Below are 21,976 nucleotides of genomic sequence, written 5' to 3'. Positions count from 1 at the left end.
TCATATTGTGTATTGTATCATTCAAGAAATGACTGCAAAGATTGGTAGCCCCAGGCGAAGTGGTTTGTAAAATATGTGTTTCTAGGTAAAGGACAAAAAAACATGTGGTCTTATGGGAGCAGACCTTAAAGGTTTAACTGCGAAAATATGATCATTTCTGCCTTTCTTAAAACCGGCTTGGTGTTCCCCTATTACGTCATTTTCATATGCGTTTAATTAATTCCTTATAAGTAACAAAATCGTATACGAAGGGTCTAAGAGAGCTGTTCCTTTGTAATTCTGGTATAAATCTTATCGTCCTTATGTGGAAATAGCACATCACACCGTTTTTCCATTCGTTCGACAGTTTTTCCTGGGTCCACTATTGCTTTATAGAGTTACTGAGCGGTTTGTACTGCCACTTTTAATATTCCTACTGAGATACCATTTTCTCGCAGGAGATTTGTTATTCTTTAACTGTTTTATTAATTCTTTCATTTCCGGATTTTAATTTTATGGGTCTACAATAAGTATGTCATTAATTTCCTGCCGTCCTGCCCTCCTACCGCCTGCACATTATTTATTAAGTTTTTGTTGTTGATATCCTATAAATTTAGCAGCTTGTCAAAGTGTTCTACCCAGCTGCAGCTTCGCCGCAACTTTCATATTTATATGGTTAAAATCATTTTTTTTTTTTTCATATGAAGGTATTTATTGTAACTACGCATTTACTCTAATAAACTGATTATACAATGGCTGGTTTACAGTTTCTATCGCCGAGTTGTGCCAAAAGTAGGCAACTTACAGCTCATAGTTACAGTGTTGCCAGAGTTTCAATATTTTCTTAAAGTAACGTACAAAATTTAAAGGAAACATCAAATACATATTGACATTAAAATTCAAACTAAGTGAAATCAGATAGTACAGACTACAGACAATATTTTGTTTGTGGTTTGGGCTAAACCTATTAATTACTGTGATTATTATTTGTTCTGGGCTTAGGTGACCCTTGGTAAAAAAAGAATTATGCTGGATAGACGTGTATCTTCATCATAATTTACATTTCCACACATAATCGTCTCCAAGTCGGTCACTTTATGAATGTTTTATTTATATTACAGTAACCTTTGAAAATAATCAAAAGCACGTTTCTAAGCGAAATTCGTCATTTATTGAAAATTGCGCAACACTGTAATGTTCATTGGGTACCTCATCCTCTTTCGGAGAAAATTTGAAACTCAATAATATAAAATGTAAGCCTACATTTTATATATTGTATAAAATATACATTTTAGCGAAATATTTTTTACTTTAAACACAACAGCTATATATACACATAAATATTTACACTATAATAAAATAAAACGGCAATATCTGCAGAAATATTCAAATTTGACGTAACACCAATTCCCTCCATTTTGTAGCGACATCTGCATATGATTTGGTGCATGTTTGTTTTGATTGGCTTGTTGTGGACGTTGGTTGTGATAGTTCTTAATAAATTAAGTTAAAAGTTGAATGCATAACTTAAAACTATGTTTCAAACACCGAAAAGAAATAAGTTGAGAACTAGAGAGGACAGCGGTATAAAATTAACTCCCGACGATCGAATATTAAAAGTAAAATGCCCGAACTCAGTAGACAAAGGAAGTGCTTTAGCAGAAACAAGACGAGGTAGACCCAATGCTGATTTATTAAATACCCTGATTTTGGAGGGATCCACTTCTCCTAGTTCAATTAAATGTAAATACTGTGGAAGAGTTTTTCCTAGGGAAAAGTCTTTACAAGCCCACCTTAGGACCCATACAGGTAGGGGCAAATGAACTTTAAATACCTACTTACTTTCATACTCCATGTTTAAATGTCTGCAGCTAGGTCAAATTTACCGCTAGATCTTTTTAAATTGTAAATCAATGAAATAAGTATGTATGATCCTCTGATCATCTATACTAAAAACAGGTGTATGAACATGTAACCAAAAAATTGAAAAGAATTAGGTGCTTAAAAATAAATATTATTTTAATTCAATATATTGTCCATTTAAATGAAACAATAAATATATAAACATATAAATATATATATGTTTAAAAATTTTTTAATGAACATTTTTTAAGGGGAACGGCCTTATAGATGTGACTACCCTCGTTGCACAAGAAAATTTGCCCAGTCAGGACAACTAAAAACTCACCAAAGGTTGCATACAGGTGAAAAACCGTTTATCTGTGCAGCTCCTAACTGTACTAAAACATTTACACATGCCAATCGCCACTGTCAAGATCATCCAGACTACTCTCTTAAAAGGCTGAATGCTAAACCTGAACCTAATCTTAATAAAAAGTATGATGAAACTCATAATGCAGAAGTAAAAGAATGGTTGCTACAATGGGATAAGTAAGTACATTACATTTTACTTTATTATCTAAAAAACACATTCACAATAAATATATATTTAAACAGTGCATAAAATTAATAAGATCTCAAATTTATATAATTACCTATATCTGTGATTACTAACGAGTTGATTGTATATATTTTGAGACCATGTATGAGGTTGTATCCCTATGGTCCACCTCTGACCTAGTTCCAAGTTAGGTAGAACTTTAAATTTATACTTAATAAAAAGCTACATGATGTACATATATGTTGACCCCCTGGATTAGCAAGTTCCAGTTTGTGTCAGTGACATTACAGCATGTAAGCCCATCAGCTGAGGTGTGTGTCAGTGTTAATATGGATACAAAAGAACAAAGGTATGTAAATTAATATTTTTTGAAAAAGCAGTTATCTGTTACTGTGTCTTAATATGTAGTGAAAAGATGGTGTCATGAAAATGTTTATTTATTCAAAAATAGGGAAGTCATTAATATACACAATTACACTTTAAGTATAGTACTTACAGTCGTTAAAAATATAAAACATACAAATCAATATCCATAAAAACATGAATAAGAAACAACTACCTAACTATTGGTGCTACTACTGATAAACAACTTTGAACTGTTTGAGGAAGCTTATTAAAAGATCAAAACCCTTAAACAACAAAGATTTTCTTGAAGCTGTCCTTGTTGTTTTCAGAATGTGTAAATTGCAATTACCTCGAGTAGGGTAATTGTGAATATCACAATTCCGCATAATAAATCACAGCATAATAAAATCACGATTTAAATTGAATAAAAAATAACTGATGAGCAAAAATCGAAGTGAGGTTGAATAATTACATCGTGTATGTTGAATAACTGTAATTTTAGTTAAATTTAACAAATTTTTAGATATTCTTGAAAAAACATATACATTTTTTAACATGTTGCCTGCCATCTCTATCTATCTGACCGAGAAAAAAATTGCTCTGCACGCCAGCGAGGTCTATTTGACAGAGAATTTTAATGTTACTGTGATGCCGTCTCTGTGACTATGGCGTGAACGGAAAGTATTACAAAATCCTCTACGACGGGCAACATGTTAAAAATCTTCTTTTATATATAATTACAATCATAAAAGACAATAAATTATCCAATTGAAAACCAAGATACTTAATTGTTGTGATGATTTCTATTTTATCATTGTCAAATTGAAGATTAATAGTAGTTATATCAATATTTGAGTATTTATATTTAGTAGTTATTATCATAGCCTTCATCTTTAAAACAGTTAATAGTTTGTTGATCTTTAAATATTTATTAACAGACTGTAATGCTGAATTCATTCTAGATACAGCATTTTCCAAGTTTGAATGAAAACATGCAAGTAGGGTGTCATCTGCATACAAATTAAAGAAATCACATTTAACAAACAATTTTATATCATTTAAATACAATATGAACAAAAGGAGTCCTAAGACACTACCTTGAGGTACCTCGATATTAACACCAATTTCAAAAGAAATAATATCATCAATCCTCACTTGTTGCTTTCTATCCAATTAGTAATCTTTAAACCTTTCAAGAACATTTCCTCCAACACTATAGCTTTCTAATTTAGTGAGAAGTAAATTATGATAAATAGTATCAAAAGCTCTTTAAATCAAGGAATACCACCACTTCATAATTATCATTGTCCAATTCAGGCCTGAATTGGTCTGGTGGCCTGAATGGTGTCATAAGATTAAGTATGGAAGAAAAACCTGTAAAGATAAACATAGCGGATGCCCCTCAATTCCTGTCAGCAGAAGAAAATATTAGAAAAGTGCACAATATCATTGGAAAAGATCTAAGGGTCTTTGTGTCAAATGGTGGGAAACAGGGTTTTCATTATATCCAATGTTTTAGCTATGAAAAAATTAACTGAAAGACAGTTCTCATTATTTCAGCTGATCAGAAGCATGCCAGAGAGGATGTTTGTCAATGATTTTTGGACACTTTAGAAAAATTCAGGAAAAACCCAAAAGTGTTGTTTGTTTATTGCAGAGTTAGTTAGTTAGTTTGTGTATTCCTATTGGATCTCATTATTTACGTTTTGAGCAGTAAAATTTAACTGAAAATGAGTTAATAGGTTAAAATTTATATATAGTAAGTTAGGATAAAAAAAGTTTTTCTGAAAGTACTTTTGAAATATGTAATTAATGAGATTACTTTTTTATTGCAGAAGAAATACATCTTCTAGTGCGAAAGAAAATTTTGACACAACACCAAAAAAATCCATGTTTCAGCAAGATGACTCAGCTTGTTGTTTAGAAAGATCCTCCTTCTTTTCCAGTAGCTCAAAATCCAGTTTAATGGATGATATTGAAAACTCACCAAAGTCTGATACAGAGTATAGTTTTAATGCCAGTAGTTTAGGACAAGAATTACACTCTTCGCCAAAAAGAACACCTTCAGAATTGCCTAAAAAACGTTGGTTAAGAGAAGCTGTGCAGAACCAGAATCTCTGGGAATCAACTATAGATTTAGCCTCACCAATAAATTGGGGAGATGAGACTTATCCTGAACCTGAGAGGAGGTGTGAAACAGCACATACCTTTAATGAAAAACAGGATCGCCCCTCTGTATTAGTTTGTGTTCAAGGTGGAAAAAGTAAAGAGATTTCAAGTGATGAAATAGAAGGAGCTATGGCTCTAGTAGAATTAAAAAACAGCATTAATTATAGGATTTAGTTGTCAATCCTTCAGCTGCAGAAACACTCAAAAAAGTATGTAAGTATATATGAAAGTCCAATATAATTATATATATATATATATATATATATATATATATATATATATATATATATATATAATATATATGTATATATATATATGTATATATATAAATATATATATACATGTCTCTGTGTATGTGTGTGTGTGTGTGTAGCTATATTTGTGGTAACATGTGTAACATATCCCTATATTATTGTAACTTCATAAATTGTGGTAACTTACACATGTTACTACAATTTTATACCTCAATATCTTCTTTGTTTTAATAGTCTTTATTATCTAAATAACTATAAATACCCTTTGTCGTCATGTGCTTTGGATAAGTATTTTTTGCTAGATAAAACTGAATAGAGCTTAAATAAAAAATGTATAATGTCAATTCTGCCTATGTTGCCAGAAATCAGGATTAGGCAGATTGAATTTACACACTTCATTGTGGCATCATGTTGAGTTTATTATGAGTATTAAAGGGTATCATGTTGAAATTATACAGTGTTGAAACCAGTTCTGAAATAAAATTGTTTGTGTCCTTATGTATTAGAAAATTATAAAAAACGCAGAGACACATCAACTTTTAAATTCCTTTAACAAATATGGCAACATGGCCTTCAAACACACTGTGTTATACATACTTATGGAATCCTGAAACACAGAAATGTGTTACGGATATATTTGGGGCATATTTTAGACACAGTTTCTAATCACAAAATAATTGTGGAATCCGGTAATTGTTCACCCAGTATTTTTCTAATTGACATCATTTAATTTTATGGTGAGAAAAAACTATTAGAATTTTATTTTTGGAAAACAGAATTTAAAATGTAGACTAATTACATTATTTTTTGTCCACACTGTGTATGTGTGTATACATGTGGATCTGTGTGTTCGTCTGTTTACTATTTATTACCTATTTCATAGAATGTACTGTTTATGCATTTACCTAAACATCATAAAAACACATTTCCAGTGCATTCTATTCATTTTTATGTTAATACAAAATTATTTCTATTAACTCTATTAAATTTTGTTTTTATTGTCGTAGTTCATGACCTCCAAAGACAGCCTCGAAGATTAAAGACTAATTCATTGTATCGTAAGCAATTTGTTGTATTATACTAGCATAGATAAAAAATTTTGTGATCCATTGAGTCGAGTTTCCTGACATGTTATCCAAAATTTTCATCCTATTTTTTATGTATAGGGGTTATCATATATATGTATATTTAAAATTTCTATCCCAACACTTTGGCTACTGTGTGTACCATTTCTGGTACACAGTTGATGTTTACCAGAAACTGTGTGTGTCATACTTGGTCACATGAAGTGTTAATGTTTCAAGCTGTGTGTACATTTGGTGAACACAGTTCTGATGTTTTTAAATGCGCATCTAGGCTCCTATAACTTACTTCTAAATTCTGATGGAGTAGTTTGAGACTCCTTGACCAGATGGCATATTACGACCATAATGGTTATTCACTATACTGGAAGAAAATCTCTAAAGCAACAATATAACGGAATCATATCGATATCTATGCAATTTAAGAGAAGGATACAAATCTATGCACAAATCAAGATGGACAAATAACCAGTGATCCAAAAGAAATAAAATCAGTCTGGAAAACCTATTTCCAAACTCTCCTAGGGATGCAAGAAAATGAAGAGCATATGGAGATGAATCACATTGAGGGAGACCCCAAAAATATATGTAGATAAAACAAGCGATAGGGGGACAAAAGAATAACAAGGCTGCAGGTATTGACAAGGTACCTTCTGAGCTATATAAATTAGGTGACGAACACCTAGTAGGATAAATGCATATGCTTATACACAAGATTTGGAATGGTGAAAAGATCAACTGGAAAACAGGGATTATATACCCAATATATAAAAAAAGGGCATAAACTGAAATGCGAAAATTATCGCGGCATAACCCTCTTGTATACAACACACGAAGTTTTTACTTACATACTAAACAATCGACTCCAACAACTAACTGAAAATATTTTTAGTTTCCGACAAGGAAGATCTAAAGCTAATTTACAGTGAAACAAACTCTAAACAAATCTTGGGAATGACATTGATGTCCACAACGTTCTCATATATTTCAAGCCTACTCATCTACTTATCAGTAAACGTCACTAAATTTAGAGAAGAAATCGCCTCAGAAATTTTTCGTGGTCAAAATCTTCAGATGAAAATTTGGATGATTGTCGTGTTAACCAAGAAAGAAATCACAAACTTTCTGAAGTGGAACAGAGGTCGTTGTACAAGGTGTTATACAATTAATAGTAATAGAAATGGACGTAACTGCTATAAAAGAAACAACACGTGTTAAATCATCTTGTCTAGCATGCTGTAAGAAGTTCTTGTGTACCAACTGCTTTTTTTACACTCATTACTGTCAAGCAAAAAAATAAACATTGTGTCTAACAATGGTACACACAGTTTGTAAGAACATAATTACTATTTATATTAACTTTCACTGAATGTTTTTAGTATTAAATATTTTGAATTTCACCAAAATGTAATTCAAGTTTCTGACAAAAACTTCAAATTTATATCCAGTAGCCAAAGTGCTAAAAGTGTTATCCCATTCCATTCTTTATTGTACCAAAAAGATTATACATACATAATATCAAAAGAGGTGTTTATCAAAGAAGTATTTGTTAGATTTAACTATATTTCATAAATACACAAAAACGTCTTCAATTATGCTTATGTAGACCAATTTCTTTGATTTTTTTGTTGTCTTTTACCAGAAAATCAAAACTACTTTGTCTGAGAAGAGTGTAAAAGACATTGGTATGTCGGGATGTCTGCATCTACCAAATATCTTGCCTAGAAATGCCGAAATTAATATTGTTGATATTTTTCCATTTGAACAACTATTTGGTTGTCGTTAAAATCCAGCATTTCATTAAAACCTGATACGGATTATGAAATAAATGCTAAATATATAGTGATAACTCCTATACATCAACTTTATAAAACATATTTATATATTTGTATGTATTGTCTTGTAGTTATTTGCACAGAGACAATGACCTAAACTGTTTAAATGTTAGATTTATATTTGTTTAATTAGGATAGCCCAAGTGCTGTATTTATTCAGTACCTGGAATAGTGATATAACGTTTTTATTATTATGCTTATTTATTTACATTTGGGTGACAGTTTATACTATAATATTCAAAGAGATAGTAATGGTGGATATTACTCTGTAGGTGAAGTAATTCCACCAAGGAGTAATGACTATTACTTGTGAGTATATTGTACTTTTCTATGATCATTAATTACGCGAAGTATTTAATTAAAACCTGAAAACAGGTTCTTTTTACACAAAACTATCTTCAATTGAAATGACTGCAATATTTGCTGAGATCATTGCAGAAGAGCCATTTTTTGCACTATTTAATAAATGTTAATAATTTTTGCAGTAAGACCGTAAGTAACATATAAGCCCTGGATAGTAAGGATATTATGTGTCTATATAAGCGTGCAAAATTTAAGACAAATTGTATTGTTAGTTAAGAAGTTATTTATCCCAAATAACAAAAGTTTTAAACACTTATTGCTGTTGATGGTATGCTTCTACAGTTATTTAACAAAGAACAATGGATTCTTAATATTAATACTACAAAGAAAAGTGAAGACGACATTATTTTTACAAAAAGTCTTTAAATGAGCTGTTAAAAAGTGACGTTTTTTGCAATAAATAAATAGAATAACTTTGTAATTTTTTAGGGTATATCTAAACAAATTATTGAGTTCTATCTACTCCTGTCATTATTAATAAAGATAGACATTTGATTTACACTTTTAAGAAAAAATTACGTGTATTGGAAAAATAGCTACCACCCATCAGAAAAATTTCGAACACAGCACAAATTTTTCTTAAAAAAAAACAATAACACAATGTTCTATCTAGGAAAAGGGTATATGCAGTAGCAATCTGTAACAACGAATCAAAAATAATAAATGTATTAATATATTTTTTTCACTTTTCTTTGTAGTTTTAATGTTCAAGAATCCATTGCTCTTTGTTAAATATCTGTAGAAGCCTAATATAGGCAGCAATAAGTATTTACATTGTAACCCTCCATCACTCGCACCTCAAAAAATTACACCATCACTCGCGTGTTAGATTTTATCTAACATATGGGTATAGGTCAAATAAATGAGTCATTAGTACTTATTGGTTAAGTTTATTGGCTATTAACTCACAAAAAACGATAAACTTATATTTTTTTAAAACAAAACTGCAAAAAAACTACTAGGTAAACTAAAAAAATATACACATTACCCTAGAACAAAACAAATAAGGGGATTTATTCAAAAAAAAATGTACGCATTACGCATAAAATTAGATTTCTTCCTCTTCTAGGCAGTGGTGGCAAGTAAAATTTGTTAAAACAGTGTGCTCTTTACATATCGGCAACTTACAGTTAGTACAATCATTTTAGGTAAACCTTTTCTTCCTTTTAGGGCAGAAAGAACATCTTGGTTTTATAGTTGGAGTTGCCCCTTGAGAAACTGATGGCTTTTCTCTGGTTATATTTCGGATCCTGTTTATAGTTGAAATATTTAGTAGGCTACAAAAAACAGTAAACGGCCAGCGATTGCTAAATCGAGTCACCGAGTATTCTGCCTTCATTTTATCAACAACATCCACTCCGCCTTTTGTGAGGTTGTAATCAGTAATAATCTCTGGCTTCATGGTATGCTCTTTGGTGTTTTCATCAATGAAACCATCGCTGTGTAGTGTTAAAGTAGTAGTACATTCTTATTTTTTTTTGCAAATATGATACAAGTACACACTTGTTTCCATCGTCACCATATGCAAACATGCTACTACATAAAGGTCTTCCTTTTACGTTTGTCAACTCAGGGGGAATTTGTTGTTTGTTTTCACGCAAAGTACCTATCGTTGTCAAGCAATGATCATTCAATAAAGAGTTGGCTAAGGGTACAGAGGAAAAGTAATTATCTGTAGTTACATTTCGACCGGTTCCACTTAAGGGTCGTATAAGTCTTTTTACTACACTAGATGCATCGTTAGGTAGTTGATATGGTCCTTCAGATAAACAGTTAGCGACAAACATTTCATATATTTCTCGATTGGGTGCAAGATAATCAACTGCCGAATTTTCTTGCCTCTTAGTGGCGTCGTCAAATCTTACAGCTTGAATTATTTGGTGAAATCTTTTCTTGGACATAGTAGCTGCAAAAATATGTGGAGCTGTGCCATCTAATTTCCAGAGTCCATCAGTATTTAAATGTTGTGCTCTCTTTACCCCAGCAAGGAACAAAAGTCCGATAAATACTTGCATTTCCTCTTAGTCAACAGCAGGATAATCCCTAGGGCGAGTATAAAAACTCTCATCATATCCAGTTTTTGATTTGTATATTTTACAGTATTATTGATCATAGCATCCGAGAAAAACAATTTCCAGCATTCTAATATGGTTTTAGCGCCTTTTGCTTTTACCCCAGGTAAGTTCGTAACAATATTACAAGCTTTGGTCTTACCTTTGGGAGTGTGTTTCTTATGTTTCAATCATGGTGTTTTATCTTTGCCATAAAATCTTGGATAACCATCATCTTGGCCGCTTTCTTCCATAGCATCTTCAGGATCACTGGGTAGATATTGTATGGACTGCTCAGAATTTGTATTGTGGATACTGTGTTCAGAACGAACATTACTTAAGTCCTTATCAGACTCTAGTGGTTCCACATCGCTGTCTATCTCTTCATACCATTTTAGTAACTGGTTTTCCATTTTCTTGTCCATATTTACCTGCAATAAACCAAAATAACGCTTATAATAACGGATGTTCAACAATCTATAGGTATTTCACTAAAAATCTTACCTTATATGATAATATAACTTTTCTTAAGTGATCTCTCTAAAAATCAACACACGCCAATACTCGCGTAGTTAGATTTTTTCTAACGCTCCGACTAACTAACAACAACTGCTGCCGACTATAAGATAATAGGTACTCCCACCATTATTTAAAATAGTCTTATACGAGTCTTCATAGGAGTATTCCTGGTTGCAGAACCCAAAAGAAGCAATATTTCGAAAATTATGGTGAAATATTTAAAAATGTTAGATTTTTTCTAACGGTACGAGTGATGGAGGGTTAACCATACCTCTTTAAGTATCAAACCTACCTGTTTGAAATTTTGCCAACTTATATAGACACATAATGGCCTTACTATTAAGGGTTTATAGGTCATTGACGGTCTTTATTGCAAAAATTATTAACATTTATTAAATAATGCAAAAAACTACATTGACCTTTATTTATAAATAACAGGGCCGATCTGACCGGTACATATTTTTCATTAGAATTTTCCCGTGAAATTAGTTATTTTGTCATTTCTAGACTGGATTACTTTATATGTTTCTCTAATAGACCAACCAAATAAACTTTTTTCGTCACAACTGATAGACGGGTTTGAAAGTTGAAATGTGTTCTATGAGATATTACAAAAAGACTCTCATCTAGGGATTCATCAATTTTTTAGTGGAAATATTTTCGCTGTTTTTGAATATTGTTAATAACTTTTTTATTATTTATTAAAATTTGTTTAAATGTACCTGAATTTGAGGGTCTTATCATGTTTGAATTATGTACAGAAGATCGGCCAGATCGGTTTATTATATTTAAGGCTGGTCCAGATTATTTGACTGAATGGATTATTCGGAAAGCTGGTTGAGCGAACACCACTTTTAAAAAAGGTCTTACGGCTCTTAGGGACCAAGATGGCCCTTTTCTTAAATCACTATTACGTTAATTAACAACATTAACACATTAACCGCCACGTTAATTTTTTTTATTTCAGGCTCCATGTCTTTTTTTTATTAAATTATTCAAAAAATGCACTATAATAATGATAATTTAACATTAACTCTTAAAAAAAATGTTTTTTTCTTCATTTACGGTTGTGAATTGTATTTAACTCAGCGCTAAGGCCAACAGGTGTGTAGCCGATGATTCACTCTTCACGGTAACCGTACGGGTCATTTATTACAGTAACAGCTTGTCATTTATTTTATGTAAAGATATCGTTACCGTCAAAGTGTTACTCGAATCTGTAACGTATTGACCTTTGTATCTGGTAGTACGGCGAAAAAATTCAATACTGTCGAAGAACAGTATGAGTTCATTGATATGAGTGATGAGGAAGTAGGTGGCATTCGAAAGTGACAATTCTGAAGACGATTATATTTCGGCTTCGTCAGACTCGGAAGATTGTGAAAAAGAAAGACCGATTGCAAAAAAGTTAAAATGTAAAAGTGCAGAACAATCTACAAGCCACGTAGATGAAATTATAAATGGTGTAGTGTTTCAACATAGTTATGAAGCATTTGAAGATAAAGGTGTAGAACAGTCACTGCTGCTGAATTTCAGCTTACATGGACTGCTGTAACGGGACAAACTCTAAAGGTATTTCATTTCAATGCACTAAATCCTGGTATTTCAACTGACACCGTTTCATTATTAGTTCATTACATTTTTCTAACTATATTGAGTGCCCAAGAGGTGATCGACTTTTCAAAATTCAACCTCAAATCGATCGTTTGTTGGACCGATTTTAAACTGCTAATATTCCAAAAAAAATGTATGTATTGATGAGACCCTGGTACCATTTCTTGGGCAGCTGGTCTTCAGGCAATATATCAAAAATAAGAAACATAAGTTCGGCATAAAACTCTACAAATTATGTACAGAAAATGGCTACACCTTCAGCCTGAGAGTTTACTGTGGAAAAGACATTACAGAGTAGGGTACTTCAGCGTCATCTTCAGTTGTTATGTCATTGATGGATGGATTCGGTTAGAATACTATACTACACAGACAATTTTTATACAAGTGTCTACTTAACTCACCAGCTTTTAGATAGATCAATACATTTGATTGTTACGCTTAGATCCAATAGAAAATTAAACCCTTAAGATGTTGTGAAAGCAAAGTTAAAAAGAAGAGTCAAAATGAGTTATTGTAAATGTTTATAAGCAGGGTTGAAAAAAAAACGTGTTTTTTTTATTTTATACAAAACACATGTTTTTTTTTAACATATTTTGTTATGTTTTGTACACGATATTTTCAGAATTCTTCTATACACCCACAGCTCGAATGATTCCAGTTTTTTTCATTGATGTCGCATTCAAGGTCCAAGATTCCATTCCATAAAACAAAGTCGAAAAAACATAGCACCTCGCTAACCTAACTCTTAGTTCCAATTTTAAATCACTTGTACATAGCACTCTTCTCATTTTGTTGAAATTTGCTCTAGCCTTTTCTATTCTGATTTTGATCTCCTGAATGTAATCATTTGTGGAGTTCAAGTTCAGGTACATTTAAACAAATTTTTTAACCGATTTTAATTTAGCATATCTCATTTTGTGGATCTTTTTTTCTGAAAAAGTTGTCTGTTGGCGTCAAATCTCTAAAGAGACAAGTTTTTTAGTTATAAGCGCAATAATGAGTTTGACGTTTTGATTGTTAATTTAAGAATAGTGCCACTAAAAAATTGATGAATCCCTAGATGAGAGTCTTTGTATTATATCTCATACTATACATTTCAACTGTCAAACTCCTCTCTACAGTTGTGTCGAGTAAAAAACTAGCTTAATTGGCCTATAATGAAATCTCAAATTATGTATAATCTGTATAATTTTTCTTGAATGTGGATGTTTCTACACACGTAACAAAACTTTATTAACATCATCCCGTTTGAATATCCTTTTTTTCAGTACTGAATTGGTTACTATTTGTGTTGACTATTTCATGCTGTTCATGCAAATGTGGCATTTGGTTGCTTCTAGTGCACCTTATTCTCTATAGAAGGTAAAAAAATAAACGTCAGTCTAAAAAATATTATGTTAAATAAATGAAGCTGCATGTCTAAATGTAGATTAACAACGAACTTTTGTAGATTACTAAAGGTCGACATGAATTAGCTTCTTTAGTAAATTACAAAAATTTTTCATGCGACTTCTATTTGACAATACTATAATAATTACATCACTAGAAGCAACGATATCTTCTGCTTGTCCCTATATATATATTCCTTATATTTTCTACTTTTAGCAACTCACAACTATTTTCGAAGTGCCAGAACTATTTTGGTATACAGAGTTGCAATTGTAGGAATAAAAAAATTTTATTGTGTGATGTAATTTTTTAATAATGAATTTATTATCCAGTGATCGTAGAAAATGTATATGTAGGTGAACATTATTTTATTAAAATCAAATTTTTTTACAAATTAGAGCAAGTTTATGACACATCAAGCATTTAATCTTGACTTGAATGTAAGTCAATACTCACAAATGGAGCTTGTGTGTTATGTTCATTTTTTATTTGCATTTGACAGTTTGATATCAAAAGGTTAACTTGTTTAACTCGTACTAATTTTTTTTCCATATTAGCTTAGCTGAGTTTTAATTATGTTGTTTTCTAATCAAATGAATTGATATTTACATAACACGAAATTCAGTTACAGTTTATTCGATTTTTGCAAAGGTGTCATTGACGACTTTAGAGACATAGTTCATTTTGATTTTGGCCTCTTGCAAGCAAAAATTGTGATTAATTCAACATACCCACAAAACGTCTACTTTAAAAGATCTTTGAAGAAGATCTGGAAACAGATCAAAGCCTGTAGGTTCTGTTTTTGGTTTAGAATCAGAAACAAATTTCTTCATCTTTAAGTTCCATCTTCTATCGAATGTTGGAAATCATCATGGCTATGCGGACTCTGTTGACTGCCGCTCTAAAAAGTTCTGCACTACTGCATTCAAACCATCCCCTTAAGTTCTTAAGCCAGGATATTCTTCGTCTTCCCACATTTCGCTTTCCTCGGATTTTGCCTTGCATAATAAGTTGTAGTAATGCGTATTTTTTCCCTCTCATCACATGTCCTAAGTTTTCGTCTTTTGATAGTTAATATTATTTCCGCCTCATTTCCTATTCTTCTAGTTACTTTCACGTTTGACATTCTTTGAATCCATGATATTCGTAGGATTCTTCTGTAACACCAAAATTCAAAGGCGGCCAACTTATTCAGATGGACTTGTTTTAGTGTCCACGCTTCCAAGCCATAAAGAAGAATAGAGAACACGTAACATCGAAGCATTCTCAGGCGTAGTTCTAACCTTATATCCCGACAACAAAGAAACTTTTTAAGTTTAATGAATGATGCTCGTGCTATTTCAATGCGTGTCTTAATTTCTTTGGTTTGGTCTACATCTGATGTTATCCATGTTCCCAAGTATTTATAGTTATTAACACTCGCAATTGCAGTATCTTCAATAGTCAATTGGATATTTGCATGTGCAGATTTAGTCATGATCATGCATTTAGTTTTCTTTAAATTTATCTTCAGTCCGTACTCATGACAGCGTTCATTAAGGCGTTGCATTACGTTCTGTAAATCATTGTTGTTATCCGTCATTATTACTGTATCGTCTGCAAAACGTAAGTTATTCAAAACTTCTTCATTGATAGATATACCTTCTATTGAGTCTGAGAGCGCCTTTTGAAATACCGCTTTACTGTAGACATTGAAAAGTAGTGGGGACAGCACGCAACCCTGGCGGACTCCTCTCTGCATTTTGATATTTTGGGTGTACTGGTTGTCAACTCTTACCTTGGCAGTTTGATTTCAGATTGTTCAGAAACAAATACATGACATTAAAACGTTGGTGAAGAATTTATACAGTGCTAGCCAAAAAGTCCCCTCCCCCTCGTATCTTTTGAACAGTTAACTTATAATAGTCAAATTTAGAGGGAGGAAATAAACGGACGTAGGGTTCTCAACTAGTTATAACACATGACGTTAAAGAGCTACTGTGGCCGATAATTTTAAATGGGACCTTATGGCTAGTGATATCTCGCTTTTGGTTCTTTATTTTTCTTTGTGTGTATATCGGACTTTCTTGTTTATATCCCAGAGATCCTGAGGGCTACATTGTTTCGTTAATACATTTAATTTGTCGCATCACGAACAGAAAATCTGTTGTCGGCTTTTACAGTCTAATCAGGAATATTTACGGCCATTAAAATCCCAGCAGACTTTTTCCTGTCAAGTCCTACAATATATTTTGGTTTGTCTGGTCTAAAAACTGTATTTTATTCTAGTTATTCATATAATGGAATGACACTAATTTTCTATAGTTACTATTAGTGTATGTACTTCTCAGTTTTTCTGGTGAATTTCGAAAACTGGAATACCTTTTGTAGATTTAGGCACTGTTTTGGAATTTTTCTGTTGTGAGTAGCATCTCATTTCTTCTTCGTAGAAGTTTTCATATCCGTATGCGTGTTCCTCCACCAGTTCTGAGAGTGTCGAAAAAAGTTTACTTCCAATATATTTCTTATATTTTTGTAGTTTTTCGAATTCTCTTCTGATTCTGAACAGCATCGATATTTGGCAGTAATGCGACTCATTAGATCGCAGGCGGCAAACAATTTTTGGAGACAACCAAGTGACTCAAAAAATATATGGTACCTATCTTTTAGAACTGTACAAGCTGGTACGTGCTTCCAGATTCCTGGACTGGGCATGATGAGAGAATGGAAGATTATACAGATGGCTTCCATGAAAAAACATGTGTATTGTCCGTCGATTCTTTCTCTATGTGTGACTTTATTTTCTGTATCCAGGAAAATCCTAATAAGTATATATAGTTGTCAACAGAACAATTCCACACGGCGAAACAGCTCACGACTAGTTTATAAGTAAATAGGGATATAGGAGGCTTTCCTTATCATTGTCTAAATCTAGCTCAGCGTTTTGAAGATGAGTCATACATAGGAAACCTAGCCTAGTTGAAGATTTTTACGAAAAGCTATATGAAGTATACGACAGCTCACCGAGAAATGACACCAAGAGCGTACTAGGAGATATGAATGCTCAAATAAACAAAGAACTTTCCTTGGGAACCATTGGTAAACATTCACTCCATCAAATTTCAATGAAAATGGAGAATTACTTATCAACTTCTGAAAGAATAGAAACTAGACAGTTAATATGGTATGGACACGTACAGAGGATGGACGACAACAGATGGCCAAAAAGAGCTATGGAATACAATCCAAGTAATAGAAGGAAACGAGGAAGACCAGCCAAGTCTTGGATACAAGGTGTTATGGAAACCATGAAAGATAGAGCAATTGATGAAGACACCTGGAGAGATAGAAAAAGATGGCGATCGAAATGCGGGAAGCGGCAGAAGCTGTAGGATCCCCGCTTATATATATATATATATATATATATATATATATATATATATATATATATATATATATATATATATATATATATATATATATACTTATCAACTTTTCCAGTAGAAAAAACATGATCATAAGCTCGACTTTTTTTCCAGACCGCGACATACACAAAGCGACATGGATTATGCCTGGTGGAACAAACGCCAACCAAATTTATCAAGTCTTGATAGACAAAAGAGCCACAACAAGCATACAAAATGTGAAGAGTCGAAGAGGAGCATGCTGCTGGTCTGACCATCTCCTAGTACAAATAAAATACAGATACAGAATTCAGAGAAACAGGAGGGACAGACAGGAACAGACAACAGAACAAGTAGATATACAAAAATTGAGACATATCAGACAGAACTGTGAGACAGAAATAACACAAACACTGACAAATACAGGCAGTCTATGTAGCGAAGAACATGGGAATTACAATTACAAACAAGTTATTGACGCAGCAAGAAAGTTCATAGGCAAAAAAAGAAACAAACAAAAAGAGAATGGTTCAATGACGAGTGTAAAAAGGCCATACAAAGACGAAACCAAAAATGCAAGAAATATATGTAAAGAAGAACCAGAAAAAGAACAAGACGGAGGGTCGATAAAATATGCCGAATAGAGAAAAGAAAATATAAGAACGGTAATATACAGAAAATGCAAGAAAAGGATACAAACCCCGAACAAATCTATGCAGAAATCAAGAAGGACAAATAGCCATTGATCCAAAAGATATAAAATCAGTCTGGAAAACCCATTTCCAAACTCTTCTATAGAGCGTTCCAAGTTAAGAAAATAACATTGCGGAGATAGGGCCATGTATTTCTTATGGACGATAGAAGCGCAGCGATGCCACGATGAACACAAGCACGATTCAGGGTTGTATAATTATTTGTATTTTCGTTTTCATAGACATGAATTAATTTAATGTTTTTTAACGTAATTGACCAAAAGTGCCCATTCGAAACAAGAGATGAAAAGTAGGGAAAATGATTTTAATTAAATAAATAGTATTTACAAAAGATAATTTTATTTTATCTTATTTTAATTATAGTAACGACAGTTTATTTGTTTTTCGGTAAGAATATCATATACCATGAATCATAGAAATCAGTAGAAAATATTGCTTAGTTAAATCATACACTTTGCCGGCTATTAAAAATTTAAAAGCAAATAAACGGACCGCAATGGAATGCATATATCTAATTACTAATTGCAACTTCAAATAATACGGTGTACGTATGTCAGCGATTTTATGTCGTTCTCTGAGACTACATAATGATAATAAGGCTTTGTGGTTCTTCAGTTGTTATTCTGACTTTACAGTTAAATGTTAATTGAAAATGGAAATTCGAAAAATATATCGACAATCTAGTAAACCGCATGCCTGAGAGTTTTGGCAACACTGATCTCCATAAGCCTAATGTTATTTTCTTAACGTGGAACGCTGTATAGACGCAAAAAAATGAAGAGTATGGACATGCATCACATTGAGGGAGACAATGGGCTCCAGGTACTGACAACGTCCCCTCTGCGCTATAAAAATTAGGTGGCGAATACCTAGTAGAACAAATGCATATGCTTATGAATCAAATTTGGAATGATGTAAAGATCCCTAGTGACTGGAAAACTGGAATTATATGCCCAATCCATAAAAAAGGAGATAAACTGAATTATCGCGGCATAACCCTCTTGTGCACAAAGTTTTTACTTGCATACTAAACAAACGACTCCAACAACTAACTGAAAACATTGTCGAGGAATAACAAACCGGTTTCCGACTAGGAACCGTTACCAGTGAAACAAATCGTGATAATACGACATTGACGTCCACAAAATATTCATAGATTTCAATCAGGCCTACGACTCAACAGACAAAAGTTATATCAAATATTGCATAGCTTTAACGTCCCAAAAATATATCCGACTAATAAAAGCATCAGACAGAGTACAAAATGAGCTCACTGAAAACTTTTCAATAGTCAAAGGATTAAAGCAAGGAGACGAGCTGGCACCGACACTATTTAACCTGAATTTCGAAGTTATAAGGCTGAATATAGGAAGAGGTAATCTCCTAACAAATAAACCAATACAGATTGCCCCTTATGCCGATGGCATTGGGGCAATCTGTATTGGTTTATTATGTCTCGCAGAACAGAAGAGGCGGCAAAAATATATTCACAATTAAAAACAGGGGCAGAAGAGACCGGACGAGAAATAAATATTCAAAAGACAAAAAAGCTAACAGAGGCAAGAGCTGCAGGAAACAGACGCACAGTTGAATTAGAGGACGATATTCAAACTGTAGAAAGTTTCACATATCTGGGAGTTTGTATTAAACACGGATGGAACAGAAGAACCAGAAATTAAAAGAAGAATAGTAAAGGGAAACAAAGCTTACTTTATACTCGCCCATGTGTTCCGCTCCAAAAACACATTGAAGATCGAAAATCAGGATTATCAGACCGATAGTATGTTATAAATGCGAGACATGGGTGATGACAGAAAACAAAAAACGAAAGCTGGAAGTGTTCGAAAGAAAAGTTCTAAAGAAGATATTTGGACCTATTAACGAAAACGGAGTAGCGAAGATCCAGGTACAAATAAGAATTCTACCAACTGTCCAAAGTGGCACCGAACTCAGAATTCGTTAAACTGTAGAGACTTCGATAGGATGGTCATTTAGTGAGAATGGAGACCGAAATATTGCCAAAAAGAGCCCTAGATATTAAAATGCAGAGCGCAAGACCAAAAAGAAGACCACGGAAAAGGAGGCAGCGGACGCGCAAAATTTGCTAGACGTGAGAACCTGGAGAAGATCGGCGCAGGACCGGCAAGGTTGGAGGAGGCCAAAGCTCTATTTGAGCTGTAGCGCCATTGGAGAGAGAGCGTAGTTTACGACTATGTAGTCAGGTTTAAAACAGTAAGACGGTTTGCCGTAGTTTATCACGCTAAATGCATTCTGAACCTGACTACACGCGGTATCGCGCAGTTTCGACACACTTACTTTGTCCAGAACACCTTTATCGTTGCGGCTGTTGAAATGGAGTCTCTCTCACTGCGTTTTGATGCTAATTTATACTTTAATAGTAGAATTTGGAGAGGTAGTGTGCACAAGGTCTGATTGCGAATGTAACTAGGTTTCAAGGTCGAGTGCAGCATTAAATATGTAAACAATTCCATCAAACTTAAATTATGAAGTCCTATGTTATGAACCAGTCGTACTAAAGCCGATTGGCTTATTAAATATAAATATATGGGTTGGTAATAAGATGTCGTCTTCTTTTGCTTATCTTCTGCTCTGAAGAGCTAGTTAGGTAAACTATTCTTTGAGGTTGCGGAGCCAAGACATCCGTTTCACTCCAACTTGAGTGGCAATGGCTACCTTTGCAATTGTAGAATATATATTACTGTTTGCTAGAATATTAGAAAATCTTTTTTCAAACATTGTCTTATGAAAAAGTAAGTGCAAAAAATTAGACTTTTTTTAATTATTTAATTTGTATATTTTATTATATAAATTATACATGTGAAGCTGCACCACTGTTTGCTAATACTTTGTACAAGTTTGTATTTAAGGATGTTCAGAGATTTAGTCAGTTTCATACGTTAAATTGATAGGATCAATTTAAAAAATAATATAATAACTCTAACTTAAATAATTCTAATATAGTTCAGATATGTTTTAACCATTTTTTATTTTTAAAAAATTATGCCTAAATCCATAAAAATATTTTATCAGTTTAATGTAGTGAAATACAACTAGAACTTAACATCTTTATTTGTTTTATTTATTTAATTTATGGTGTAAAAGTTTCAATATATAAGCTATATTTCTGTGATTGAATATGTCCAAAATTCATTTAACAAGAATTGATTCACATATCCTGTGGGACCGATATTAATAGGAATGGTCATTTGTTTACTTTTTTATGTTATGTTTTATTATTTAGTTATTTCTATATATTGTATCAGCCAGTGTGGAGAGATATTTATGAAATTTGAACTTTCAAAAGTTGTGATGTTTTGGGAAGTAAATAAATTATTATCCCTATTAAAACTTTGTTTAAATCATTTAAACAACTAAATTATTCACTTTGTTTACTACTTAAAAGTATCCCAATACTTCTTCCAAATATCCTAATTCCCAACAGTAAACCTAACGCTGAAGAAAAATCATTGGATATGTCAACGGGAAACCACTACCAATTAATTTTCTCCAAGACATCACAATGGAAACACAAAACCAAGTAATTGCCCTTAGCCCAGGCACCCCTAAATGGAGGAGAGGGTGCTTGGAATCCCCCGTTCTTCCAATGATGTCTGGTATGTGTTGTCACTTAAAACCTACTAATTTAGCAATTATATTCACAAAAGAACTGTAAACTCTGACTTTACACTGCAAAATGAAAAACTTATTAAATTAATAAAAATTATTATCACAGTTGATCATAAGCCAGATGCGAAAGCTATTAGTTCGGTGAAGAAATTAGTAACCTTGAAACTGACGAACATCGTTGTTTGCACCAATACAACGTGTAACTTGCAAAATAGTTCATTTGGTCTACAA

General features: G+C 32.7%; 1 protein-coding gene across 3 annotated transcripts; it reads left to right on the top strand.

The window, feature by feature from the left end:
* The first annotated feature begins 1,432 nt into the window (after nucleotides 1-1,432).
* Nucleotides 1,433-21,885, top strand: LOC140451919 (uncharacterized). 3 transcript variants are annotated; one of them, XR_011952105.1, is made up of 5 exons: nucleotides 1,433-1,788; nucleotides 2,094-2,370; nucleotides 4,561-5,107; nucleotides 6,156-19,472; nucleotides 19,570-21,885. XR_011952105.1 is itself a non-coding variant. In XM_072545884.1 (4 exons), exons 1-3 carry the CDS (start codon nucleotides 1,515-1,517, stop codon nucleotides 5,066-5,068), a joined length of 1,059 nt encoding a protein of 352 aa, XP_072401985.1. In that variant the 5' UTR covers nucleotides 1,433-1,514; the 3' UTR covers nucleotides 5,069-5,103; nucleotides 6,156-21,885. The 3 variants fall into 3 exon arrangements, 2 of the variants coding, with proteins under 2 accessions (XP_072401985.1, XP_072401984.1); XM_072545884.1 differs by having other exon boundaries at nucleotides 4,561-5,103; nucleotides 6,156-21,885; XM_072545883.1 differs by having other exon boundaries at nucleotides 6,156-21,885.
* The last annotated feature ends 91 nt before the right edge of the window (nucleotides 21,886-21,976 follow it).

This window comes from Diabrotica undecimpunctata, chromosome 10 (genome assembly GCF_040954645.1).
Source record: "Diabrotica undecimpunctata isolate CICGRU chromosome 10, icDiaUnde3, whole genome shotgun sequence".
Classification (NCBI taxonomy): Eukaryota; Metazoa; Arthropoda; class Insecta; order Coleoptera; family Chrysomelidae; genus Diabrotica; species Diabrotica undecimpunctata.
This window is presented reverse-complemented; position numbering and strand designations above follow the sequence as displayed.

What these genes read in the sequence shown, in the direction of transcription:
- LOC140451919 (XM_072545884.1), top strand. Translation starts at nt 1,515, where the DNA reads ATGTTTCAAACACCGAAAAGAAATAAGTTGAGAACTAGAGAGGACAGC. An exon ending in CCACCTTAGGACCCATACAG is followed by an intron (nt 1,789 to 2,093) that starts GTAGGGGCAAAT and finishes ACATTTTTTAAG; the next exon opens with GGGAACGGCCTTATAGATGT. An exon ending in TGGTTGCTACAATGGGATAA is followed by an intron (nt 2,371 to 4,560) that starts GTAAGTACATTA and finishes TTTTTATTGCAG; the next exon opens with AAGAAATACATCTTCTAGTG.